Below are 13426 nucleotides of genomic sequence, written 5' to 3' on the forward strand. Positions count from 1 at the left end.
TTTCTGAATGAATGAATGAATGAAAGAAAGGTTTTCCATCAAGGAAACCTGTGCTGCTGAAAAATAATTGGCTAAACAGGCACTGGGCGGGTGTCTTTCCAGCACGTAACGCACAATTTTACAGCAGAATATCTGACTTCAGCATTGTTTTTCAGATAAACAAGAAAGTTCATTTGTCATGTCTCTTAAATATCTGCAAACATATTATGGTATTTTTATGCTTTAGAGGAGTCAAAAACTTACATACAGCCCCTTTAAGTAAACCCAGCAGACGATTGTACATGGTTAGCAAATGTAGACGACAATAAATAAATAAATCTGTCATTATGAACCCGGCAGCCAGAGCCTTCTTCATCAGGATGACATTCATATTCTATACCTTATATTGTTTCCCCGTAAAACAGATCTTCACCCCGTCCAGCATCTCTACTGACCTCTCAGGTCAGCACCTTCACATTATATTCAGCATAATGAGACACAGCGTCCGAAACGGAGGAACAGGGCAAACACTCCACCTCTCCACAACTATTAACAGTGTGATCAGTCTTGTGCGCTTTGACAGTTCAGCCGAACACACAGACAGCAAATCATGCTCAGCCACCTAATGAGAACAGAAATATAGACGCATTAATAGTGACAGTGTGTTAGATCACATGTGGAGGACGACGCTTACATTTAACAGCCAGAGGTTGACATAAAACATCAACCGAAGGTGAGAAACTGAAAGGAGAGGTTTGTAATGTGGATGTTCCTAAAATGTTTTGCCAGAAGGTTTCGGATGCAACATATTTTTTTCTCTACGCATATTAGGGATGCAATACAGTTAGCCCACGGTTCAATACACACCTCGGTTTAACACGGTTTTCGGTTTGGTCCCCATGGCTTTTCACGTGTGTTTTTTTTATTCCATATAGCAATAGGAACAGTTAGAGGTTAAGGAGAAACAAATAAAAACGATTTATTGCAATACTCATTTTGTTTTACTTAAAAGCCACGAAAAGTACACTAGTTCCTAGTGTATTGTATAAAAAAAAAAAAAAGAACACTGAAATCTCACAGTTGCTGGTAGCCCATGTACAAACTGGGGAACATAAAATTCTACACTTTGAAAATGAACATACATGTGACGCTAATAAAGATAAATTGGCCATTTCAAATAAACATATTTGTACTTAAGTAAACATAAATAAACCATCTTAATTATCTCGGTGCTGAAAAAATGTGAGACTGAAGTCTGTAACGTGAATCGAGTGCTTTTATAAGATGACAAAAGCACACATCTCCAATCAACGAAAACAGCTGCAGCAATAAACACCCGCACTGCCTTTGTTATTTTTATGTGTCTCTCGGAACCAGTTGAGTATGTTTGCTTGAACTATTCAGCGAGGGATTGTTGCTATTTGGAGGACTTTATTACCGTCTCTGCTATTCTGCCTTCAGAGCAGTGATATTGCTGGGTGATGGCGCTGCAGATGTGCAAAACAATGCTTGGACACAGTTATTTTTTGTTCACCGTTTTTTCTTTTATTGGTATTATACTTACCAGCAAAACCGAAATGTCCTCACACCGCAGATTTGAAAGACGGCGGCGCTTTCTCGTACTTTTGCCTCACTTCGTCGTTGCTTCCTTGTAATGTGGCCTCAGCCTCACTTTACCACCACTCGCAATGTTAAAGTGTGAAATGATGGTCAAGCGGCCCCTAACTTTAGAGCATAGGGATTGGATATTTACTCGCGGGGAGGAGTTTCCTCATCTCAGATCAAGGATTTAGAGGCATGCACAGTCAATTCGGGGAGATATAAAACGCACATAAATTATTTAAATGCAAAACTTCACAAAAATTCACAAGCGCGTATTGAACCATGGAGGTCGTACCGTATGGTTCAATATTATATTGAAAACCTTGGCATCCCTAATGCATATACATATATTTTATTTCTTAGATGGAAAATATGTTGTATTAAAAAATAATGTTAAGTATTAAACAAAAAAGTTAAGAAACCCCCAATATCTTTGAAACTTCTCTCAAAACAAAACAAAAAAATGTCTCAGCTGTTGGATGATGATCTTTTCCTTAATTTAAGCATTAAAAAAAAACAAAAAAAAAAACTGGTCACTGATTCGTTGTAAAAAAAACATTGAATGCGTTGAAATATGTTGAACTACTTTTGCATTCACTTAACGACTTGCAGATAATTGAAGAATGCAACTTCATATTGAAGGTATCAAAACGTCAGATATTATTCGGACAGCATACCAATACATTTTCCAAACATTCAGTTATCTGGACAACAAGGAAGTTCTTAGGCTGTGCTTAAAACTCAAGGTTTCCCAACTAGGACTTCACAATACAAACAGTCTGAAGAAAGCTCCAAGGAACCATGCGTTCCCTCTACCACAACTGAATCTCTTCAAGTGTGTGTGTGTGTGTGTGTGTGTGTGTGTGTGTGTGTGTGTGTGTGTGTGTAACAATATACTATGAAAAAATGTTTAAATAAATTTTAAACAAAAAATAAGTAGCCATTTTTTCACATTATGATGAATAGTAATAGCTGAAGCCAGTTGTTTTCTGATTAAAAAAAATACTTTAAAAGGTTACACATATAAGAACTTTGCAGTCAAGACTACACTTGTGAAAATGACCTATTTAAACCTACTGTATAAGGATTAATTATGATTTTGAACTCACTACACCTGAAATCTTAAGTTTATGCATTTTCATGGTAAACAAGTTAAATTAACTCATATTTTTAAGTAATAGGACCAAAATGAAAAATTTTAAGTTATGTTCAGTGAACTTTACTTAATTGTTTAAGCAAAGACAAGATTAGAGATTACAGTGCAGTGTCACAGACTAAAATTACTATTAATTAAAGGCAAACAACATATATTTTTATTATATATATCTATTGCATTATTGTATTTTCTGGTAACCTTTTAGCTTAAGTGTCAATTCATACTATTAACTAGTGGCTAATTACCAGCCTATTATTAAGATATTGGTTGTTTATTAGTACTTACAGTCTGAAGTATATATTATGCATAATCATATTATACATCTCTAATTATATCTTACCCCAACCATGACCTTAATAACTATTAATAAGCAGCAAATCAGAAGTTTGAGGCGAAAGTCACAGTTAATGGTCTGTTAATAGTTTGAATTTGATCTTTAATAAAGCTTTAATTTTCTGTATTTCTCAAAATTTATAGAAAGTTTAAAAAAAAAATTTCTTTGGGTTTTAACATAATGTGTTTTTTAAACTGTCTGGATTAATTTTGAATGCAAATCCAAGTTCTAATGTTGCAAATCAGACATTATTTTACTCAATTGACATTTTTTTAACTAGTTTTCCGACTGTCTAACATTTCAGACTTTAATACAACTCTAAGTTTATCTTTCACAGTTCACAGTTATTTTTTGGAATTGTATGTTTTTACATGCATTGGTTGACATTGGCATGTTTCCTAACTGCAGATTTATAAATGTTTATTTTTTTACAAAGCCATCAATAATCCTACTCGCCGTGCCGTGCTATGTGATACAGGATTTGCAATTGGTGGTCCAAAACTCTTAGTAAGGAGGTCGCTGGTTCGAGCTTCGGCTAGGTCAGTTGGTGTTCCTGTGTGGAGTTTGCATGTTCTCCCCGTGCTTGTGTGGGTATCCTCCGGGTGCTCTGGTTTCCCCCACAGTCCAAAGACATGCGGTATAGTTGAATTGAACTACATTGGTCATAGAGTATGAGTGTGAATGAGTGTATGGATGTTTAGTACTGGGTTGCAGCTGGAAGGGTATCCGCTGTGTAAAACATATGCTGGATAAGTTGGCGGTTCACTCCACTGTGGCAAACCCAGGGTAATAAAGGAACTAAGCTGAGGGAAATTGAATGAATTAATGTTTTCTTTTTGCATTATATTTGCCTATTTTCTTTTTTAGTCTTTAGTACTCCTTTGGTTAACTTATGCTATTTTTAAATGTGCTTTCTAAAGAAATATTGTATTGAATTGTATTGTTTTGATGTCTCTTGCAATATATCTATCCATTTTTTTGTGAATAACCATGTCATCCTTTGTTCAACCATGTATAAATCCTCACTGATTTCAGCTCAACTTTACATGACCATCAACAAAGGCTGTATAACTTGTATAACGTCATCCTAAAGGACTAGCGGATAAACATCAGATGAAGAAGGCTTACATAAAAGCCTATCCAGTATCTTGTTAACAGAATTAGGTGAGTTAAGAATTAAGGCTATCCCAGGACCCCATGAGACCAATGCAGACCTGACCTGGAGAACATTTCCAACAACGACACCAAAACTTATTTCATCATTGCAGACAGTTGAAGTCAAAATGATTAGCTCTTCTGTGATCTTTTGGTTTCTTTTCAAATATTTCACAAATTATATTTGACAGAGCAAGGATTTTTTCCACAGTATTTCCTATAATATTTTTCTTCTGGAGAATTCTTATTTGTTTTATTCCGGCTAGAAGAAAAGCAGTTTTGAAACATTTTAAGGTCAAAATTATTAAATAATTGCTTTCTTAAGCAATTTTTTTTGATTGTCTACCCTAATTTGCCTACCTAATTAAAGCCTTTAAAGGGTCACACAACACCAAAACCCATTTATTGAGACATTTACAGTCATATACATGTACCATGCGGCTAAAAACACTATTAGGACACAAATGTTTCACTAAAAAGTGTAAATGATTTGTTTTTGCGTTATTTCGAGCAAATTCGTTCTTCCGGTTTGAAAAGAAATATTGAAGCTGCATCACGGCCATGAAATCCTTGTGTGTATTCCAGCATGTAGACTTGATGTCTGTACCAGCAAGTACAACGTGACGTCTTTGAGCTTTTAGTATTAATTCAAGAGATAGACTTGGTTCGAACCAATCAGCGCGCTCTATTATGTATGAGGTGCAACTTCATTTATATGCATGATAGCTTCGAAGACTGATTTTACCCATTACAATGTTCAGATGGCAGAGAGAAGCTACGTTGTGTTTATTAATTAAAAACAAGTGGATGAAGAATTGTTTGGAGACATGGGTTGTCAGTGTTGCGTTTATAAATGTGCTGCAACGAAGGTTTTGTTTTCTATTCCCTGCTATGAGAGAGCAGCTGGACTCAAGTGTAGATTACAGTGCTCTGCTAACACGCATCTGGAAATGGTGAAATCTGGATTTGCCATTTTTAAAAAAGAAGACGTGGTTCCAGTTAGTGTTGATTGTCCTGTCTCTACAGATTTGGTGAGTGATCAGTGGTCTTTGTTTGTTTATTCAGAGGCAAAGTTAGTTCCTATTAGCAGTTCTCTTTCAGTTTTTAAAGACATACCTTAATCAAAATGATTTAGTTACTAAGTTACAGTACGGTATTATCACTACAATATTACAGACTGAAAGATCTGCTGTAAATGCTGCTTTCTGAATGAAAACATGTGACATCTTAATCAAACTATTAGCGTCGTGTAGGATTTGCCACATTTTGTGACAGGATAGTTTATACACACATGGCTTTCTGAAATTACCTACCGAGTGTACCTAAGTTACCGAGAAATGCGGAGGTTTTTTTCTTCTCCCATTCACTTTGGAGTATCAAACATTTCATTAAAACAACATTCTTCCAGCAGTTTCTCACATCCAATATCTCGTTTGTCATTGGGGGCATGCATAAAATGTTCCTGACTGAAAGTGAAAGTGCCAAACTGCAGTTAAAGTTAAAAAATGTATAATTTGGAAAATAATTTGATTACTGGTGTCCATGTAAACATATTAACTGTCTTTCTCCCGTGTTTGTGTGTTGTTTTGCCTCTTTGAAAATCAGCGTGTGCCCAAACTGAAACTCCCCTTTTCATGCAAACCTTGCCCCTTTCCTTCCCCTGACACTCCCTGCTAAACAGAGCTGGACCCACCCACTTTGCTGACTTTTTTCAAACTAGAGGTGTGAAAACACCCTGCTGAGACAGAAACAAAATTATGTACTCATGACAAATATAAAATAAATAAGTTATTAGAAATTAGTTTTTAAAACTATTATGATTAGAATTGTATTGAATAAAACTTAAAAAAATTGAAAAAAATAAACAGGCGGGCTAATAATTAAGGAGGGATAATAATTCTGACTTCAACTGTATGTCTCAATCCCCATTTGCAGCGAACCAAAAAGCACTGCAATAAAACAGCTTTCATTTAAGGAAAACTGAATGGTCTGTCAGGGTCATTTTCATTTAAAAACGTTAAAAGCGCTGCTCACGTCGAGCTGGAAATGACAGTATAATTTGGCGGGATGCATGAGGGCAGGTTATTAAAATGTGTGGTGTGGTTTTAATGGCGCTTCTGACACACGATGAAAAGACGCCCAGCGTGTGGCCATCGATAACACTTCTCTCTCCTGCCGTCCTCTCACCAATTAGAGGCTCTGTGAGGAGGCTGACTGTGACTGCCTGAGGACACGGCCTCCAAAACACGGCAGAAAGTCAAACATGGAGAACGGAACAATCACCAGTATGAAAAAAAGCATCCAATGAAAAAGGTTCATGAAATGGGATTCATTATTTCACGGCTTGCACAAATATTCAACTCTGATTGGGCAAATCATCAATGATGACTGATATATTGTTACTCCTGGTGATCATTTTTTTCATATTGCTCTGCTAGCGTCATCCGCCTTTCTTTGAAACTTTAATCAATTTAGATCCAATTAATATTTCACAATTTTTTAAAAAGCAGAGCTTAATTTACAGTCAACAGATTGCGGTAACACTTTACCTGAAGAGGGTGTACATAAGACTGACATGACAATATATTTATAATCATGATATGACGCATTTTATGTATGCTTATGACAACTGTTATTAAGTGTCATTCACTCAGTTGTCATTTTAAATGCAAATATGACAACTTGACATAAACACACAATGACCTGTTTGTTATGACAACTTGACATTATCAAGACAACATAAGCTGTCATAAATCTGTCATAAACATGATTGTCAGGAAGCCATTACAATTGTATCACGAATATTTTTCTGATCGCTTTTAATTTTCCAGTGGAACAAACTGAATCTGACATTAATATTTCTAATTAAAAGTGTCAATACTCTGTCAAAAGTTTTTATAAGAGCATCATTAATATTTATTGACATTTTAATTGGCATACCACTGTAGTTGAGATCAAGAAACATTTTAATGACACTGTTATAAAATTAATTACAATACAATCATAATGGGCTTTTGACAGTTATGTTTATGACAGATTTGTCACAATTTATGTTGTCTAAGCATTGTCAAAAGATCAAACTCCAATTGACAAAGATCAAAAGCATCATTGATGTACAGTGTATTAATAGTGTTTCACTTTTTACACAGTTTTTTATGTTACAGCCTTATTCTAAAATTGATTAAATCATAATGGCAATGTGAAAAAAAACATTTTTGTTTATTTATTAAAAATTAAAAAACAGAAAAATCACATGCACAGAAGTATTCACAGCCATTGCCGTGAAGCTCTAAATTGAGCTCAGGTACATTCTGTTTCCACTGATCATTCTTGAGATGTTTCAGCAGCTTAATTGGAGTTCACATGTGGTAAATTCAGTTGATTGGGCATGATTTGAAAAAGGCATACACCTGTCTATATAAGGTCCCAGGGTTGACAAGCACAAACCAAGCATAAAGACAAAGGATTTGTCGGTAGACCTCTAAGACAGGTTTATCTCAAGGCACAAGGCTGGGGAAGGTTACAGAAACATTTCTGCTGCTCTATAAGTTCCAATGAGCACAGTGGCCTCCATCACCCGCAAGTGGAAGATGTTTGGAACCACCAGGACTCTTCCTAGTGCTGGCCGGCCATCTAAGCCGAATGATTGGGGGTGAAGGGCCTTAGTCAGGGAGGTGATCAAGACTCGATGGTCACTCTGTCTGAGCTCCAGCGTTCTTCTGTGAAGAGAGGAGAACCTTACAGAAGGAAAACCATCTGTGCAGCAATCCACCAATCAGGCCTGTATGGTAGAGTGGAAAGACAGAAGCCACCCCGGCCTGGAATTTGCCAAAAGGCATCTGAAGGACTCTCTGACCACAAGAAACAAACTTCTCTGGTCTGATGAGACTAAAATTGAAATCTTTGGAGTGAATACCAGACGTAACGTTTGGAGAAAACCAGGCACCGCTCATCACCAGACTAATACCATCCCTACAGTGAAGCATGGTGGTGGCAGCATCATGCTGTGGGGATGTTTATCAGCAGCAGGAACTGGAAGACTATCAGGATAGAGGGAAAGATACATGCAGCAATATACAGTGACATCCTGAATGAAAACCTGCTTCAGAGTGCTCTCAGACTGGGGCGACTGTTCATCTTCCAGCAGGACAATGACCCAAAGCACACCAATGGAGTGGCTTCACAACAACTCTGTGAATGTCCTCGAGAGGCCGAGCCAGAGCCCAGACCTAAATACTATTGAACAGCTCTGGAGAGATCTGAAAATGGCTGTACACCATCGCTTCCCATCCAACTTGACAGAGATTGAGAGGTACTGCAAAGAGGAATGGGCAAAAATTCCCAAAGACAGGTGTGCCAAGCTTGTGGCATCCTATTCAAAAAGACTTGAGGCTGTAATCGCTGCCAAAGGTGCATCAACAAAGTATTGAGCAAAGGCTGTGAATATTTAATTTATTTTAATAAATTTGCAACAATAAAAAAAAAATCACATTGTCATTATGGGGAATTGTGAGTAGAATTTAATTCATTTTGGAATAAGGCTGTAACATAAAAAAAAATAACAGTCAAGCGCTATGAATACTTTCCAGATGCGCTGTATTTAGTTATGTCAAATTGTCTTAAAGAGATCTCAAACATGTCACTTTTGCTTTTAATATGACAAAACTGAGTGAATGACACCTAAGGACAGTTGTCATAAGCATGCATAAAATATCATTCTTATTCATAATGTGTCATTTATGAACACCCCCTTCAAGTAAAGTGTTACCAAAGATATATATATTCCATAGATATCCATCACTGTCTCTCCACCCCACCTCTAGCTGGCGTGTGGTGAGCACACTGGCGCCGTTGTCCTGTGGCTGCCATCGCATCATCCAAAATGATGCTGCACACTGGTGGTGGTGTGGAGAGACGCCAGTGTATGGCTATACACAGTACATGTGCTATATAAATACACATTATTTACTTACATGACTTCATAAAAAATAAAAATGTATGTATTTTTCAAATGATAAAAACTATGGAGACACTCATCCAAATTCAACATCTTCATGCATACATGCACACATATAGAGATAAAGTTTATCCCGTAAAATGCTTTAAAATGTGCATTTTTATTTAATGTTTGAAGTAAACTCAACCAAAACACAAAGAGAAGGTGGGACATAGTGTAGCCCCTCCCTTTTAATGAAACAGCCAATAGCGTTTTGCTTTATCACCGCTCTGCCAGTGAGAGTGGTTGAGCTCATGTGCATTAAATGTGAAATGTCTTGAAGGAGGCGGGGCAAGTCAGATACAATTGAGCATTTGATTGGTCAAGATTTGATGAGAAACTAAAAGTTAAGATGACCTGACCAAAATGTTGATCCATTTAGGCAGAAGTGACAAACTACAAGCTTTACATGTTTATATCAGTTTTATATCTTTGAATTTTGTCACTGATTTGGAGCACACTAGCTTATAAATATCCTTGAAGACTAACATACTGATACTAACATCTATTTTAATTACATGGGATCTTCAACCCCCATCTGAAACTCATATGAAACAGAAACACACACAATCTGCTGTGATGAAAAGGCTGGTTTACCTATGGTGTATCCCCTTTTCAGATCGCTGCAGCGTGGCACACGGCGCTGGGCATTGGTGGTGTTGTTCTCCTGCACCTCAGATGTGTTTGTCTTGGCAGCAGGTGGTGAAGATCTGTTTAAGGACAGACTCGGGATGAGGCGTGCTGGAAAGCCTTGAGAGCCGATGTCCACCGACTGGGACTTCTTCTTCAGCCTGAAAGGAAACACCAGAGGAGACATGAAGAATCGCATGCAGAAGTGTTTGCTAGCATATGTAAATATAGTATATATATATATATGTTAAATATAGTATATATATATATATATATATATATATATATATATATATATATATATATATATAGTATATATATATATATATATATATATATATATATATATATATATATATATATATACATATATATATATATATATATATATATATATATATATAAATATATATATATATATATATATATATATATATATATATATATATATTTAAATATATATATATATAAATATATATATATATATATATATATATATATATATATATATATATATATATATATATATATATATATATATATAATTATATTTATATTAAATTACTCGTCCTTTATTATGAAAAAGCTCAGTAAAAGCTAAGATGAAGACAACAGATGGTATTTTGACCAAGATTATTAATAAGAAGAATGACAATATTTTCATACTAATTAAATAACAGAAACTTCATTTCTAATGGGGGTTTAGACTAGAAATTGATGTTTTTTTAGGAACAGTTAAACATGTCAGCCATGTGCTAATAGATAAGAATGTGTTAATGTTAATGTTAAAAATTAGGAACTGCTAAAAAAAGGGCTATAGTTTTACTTTGTACATCATCTAAACTTATGTAAGCAATGTTTTATGCCAAAAACAGGTCAACAATGTTACTGAAGCTAGCAACATGCTATTATTTGCAGGCATCGGATAACTATGCTAAAAAGTACATTCATACAACCATGATAGCGTATGCTGTGTTAAAATGTGATTACAGCTTACTTAACATGCTAGCAACATGGTAAGTCATGATAACAAGATACTTACAGTAAGTTACAGTAGCAACATACATATTCCCGAAAAATACGCTAACCAAACTAGAAACATGTTAGCAACCTACAGTACTAGAAAAGTGGTAAAACATGCTAGCAGTATGTTAAGATAAATTCAGATTACCAAAATGTTAGCTATGTTAAAACATTAGAACTTGCTAGCAACATTCTGATTCAAGACAATAATGTACTATGCTGAAAAAGGCTATAATTTTGAAAAATATCATTTTGGCTAATTCTGGTGCATTTGCAATGCTAATGTACACTGTTCCTGCCTAATAAAAAATAAATAAATATAATAAATGCTAACATGCTTGCAACATCTACACTCGTGAAAGCAATGTGTTATGCCAAAAACAGGTCAACAACAATGTTACTGATGCTAGTAACATGCTACAATTTGCAGGCATTGATTAAAACTACACTAAAAACTTACATTCATCAAACCATGATACCGTAGGTCTGTGTTAAATTGCGATAACAGTATACTTAACATGCCAGCAACATGGTAATTCATGAAAGCAACATGTTGATGCAATTTGAAATGTGCTAAAACATACTAAAAATTATCAACATTGTTAACCAAGCTAGTAATAAGTTAGCAACATGCTAACACACAATTCACAATTATTTTACAGGTGACGCGGTGGCACAGTAGGTAGTGCTGTCACCTCACAGCAACAAGGTCGCTGGTTCAAGCCTTGGCTGGGTCAGTTTACGTTTCTGTGTGGAGTTTGCATGTTTTTCCCACGTTCGCGTTGGTTTTCTCCGGGTGCTCCGGTTTCCCCCACAGTCCAAAGACGTGGTATAGGAGAATTGGGTGAGCTAAATTGTCCGTAGTGTGTGAATGAGTGTGTATGAATGTTTTCCAGTACTGGGTTGCAGCTGGAAGGGCATCCACTGGGTAAAACAAGTGCTTGATAAGTTGGCGGTTCATTCCCCTGTGGTGACCCCAGATTAATAAAGGGACTAAGCTGAAAATAAAATAAATGAATGAATTATTTTACACTTTGAGAAATATTTAAAACTAGTTTAGTAATTCAAAATATAATTTTAGATACAATCACTGCTGAATGAATAAAAAAAAAAAAAGAGATTTCTTTGCCTGAGAAAAAAAATATTGAATCTTTGAATATTTTACTTTAAAACTGGTAGTGAAAAGTGAAGCAGGAAAGGCAAATCAGTATTCATGAGCAGTTCATTGTCTGATCCTAGACTCAGTCATCTTCCCTTCGGTCTCGGCCCATAATTGAGGGCCAAAATGCCTGAAAAGCAAAACACATTCTTCCAGGAATCCAGGAGAAATTACAGTCAAACCTGAAACGGTGTCAGCATGAATAATTGAACAGATTGAAAACAGCAAGTGTTTTCAGAGTAAAAGAGCAACTAAACAAGAGTCACAATCTACAGACTTTAACATGTCTGCATTCTTTTTTGGAGAAACTTGGGTGGTACAGTGGCTCAGTGGTTGGCACTGTTGCCTCACAGCAAGAAGGTCACTGGTTCGAGTCCCGGCTGGGCCAGTTTGCATATCTGTATGGAGTGGAAAGACATGCGCTATAGGTGAATTGGGTGGACAACATTGGCCCTTATGATTGAGTGTGTGTGAATGCCAGAGTTTTATGGGTGTTTCCCAGTACTGGGTTGCAGCTGGAAGGCCATCTGCTGGGTAAAACCTTTGCCAGAATAGTTGGCAGTTCATTCTGCTGTGAAGACCGCTGATAAATAAGGGACTAATGCCACAGTCACACTAGAGTTTGAGCATGTCGTAGGGCGCTGCGAAAAGAGGCAGGATTAAATAAGAGGATTAGCTATTTAAAAAAGCAAGCAATTGCTCCAAATTTAAAATGTTTGTACAGAGAGGTCCTGTTTTAATTTTTTATTAGTCTCACAGTCACGTGATGCGATTTTGCAGGTCAAAGTTGGCAAAGGTCGCCGTACAACCAGGGGGGGGGAGAAAAGACACTATATATATTCTTAAAACTATGGTATTACTCCAGAAAGGAATAAGTCCACATTAATTTAGCTGCATAGTGCAAAGCCTACTACTACTAATAATAATATCGCCTAAGACCCCCCCTCCCCCCTGAATAATTAGACTTTACCTGCTATACAGTGTTAATTTTTTTGATGGGTCAACAAGCTCGGCATGTCAAAACGTCCTAAACTGTCTGGTGCGCAGGGGAGGCAAAAAAGAAATAAAAGTGGAGGAAAAACGCCACAAAGACAAACGTTATTTTACAATAAAGATGATTATTTTGCTGTATCCGAACAAGGATTGATAACAGCATTAACAATTAGCATGACGCATACCTGTCAAATCTCCCGTTTTTGCCCGATATCATTCCGTTTAGGTATTTTCCCATATTCTACCCTGTATGTTTAATCTTAATATAAAAGGTAAAAGTACAGAAGGAAAATAAATGAATGAATGAATGAATGAACTTTAACTGAATAAGCAAAGCCAGTTACACCTTTTTTCCATTTATTGATATGAAACAGCTCTATATTGTTTGTGTGTTTAGTG

At 36.1% G+C, this 13426-nt stretch overlaps 1 protein-coding gene across 7 annotated transcripts in view; it reads right to left on the minus strand.

Moving 5' to 3' along the window:
* oxr1a (oxidation resistance 1a) overlaps positions 1-13426 on the minus strand; it is a 310698-nt gene that overhangs the window by 170920 nt on the left and 126352 nt on the right. For 6 of the 7 annotated variants that reach the window (XM_087286150.1, NM_001114444.2, XM_087286149.1 and 3 more), the window contains 1 exon segment: positions 9820-10013. In XM_087286150.1, the coding sequence (XP_087142276.1) occupies positions 9820-10013 (194 nt within the window). 7 annotated transcript variants of the gene reach the window in all.

This window comes from Danio rerio, chromosome 16 (genome assembly GCF_052040795.2).
Source record: "Danio rerio strain M-AB ecotype USA chromosome 16, GRCz13ab, whole genome shotgun sequence".
NCBI classification, from domain to species: Eukaryota; Metazoa; Chordata; class Actinopteri; order Cypriniformes; family Danionidae; genus Danio; species Danio rerio.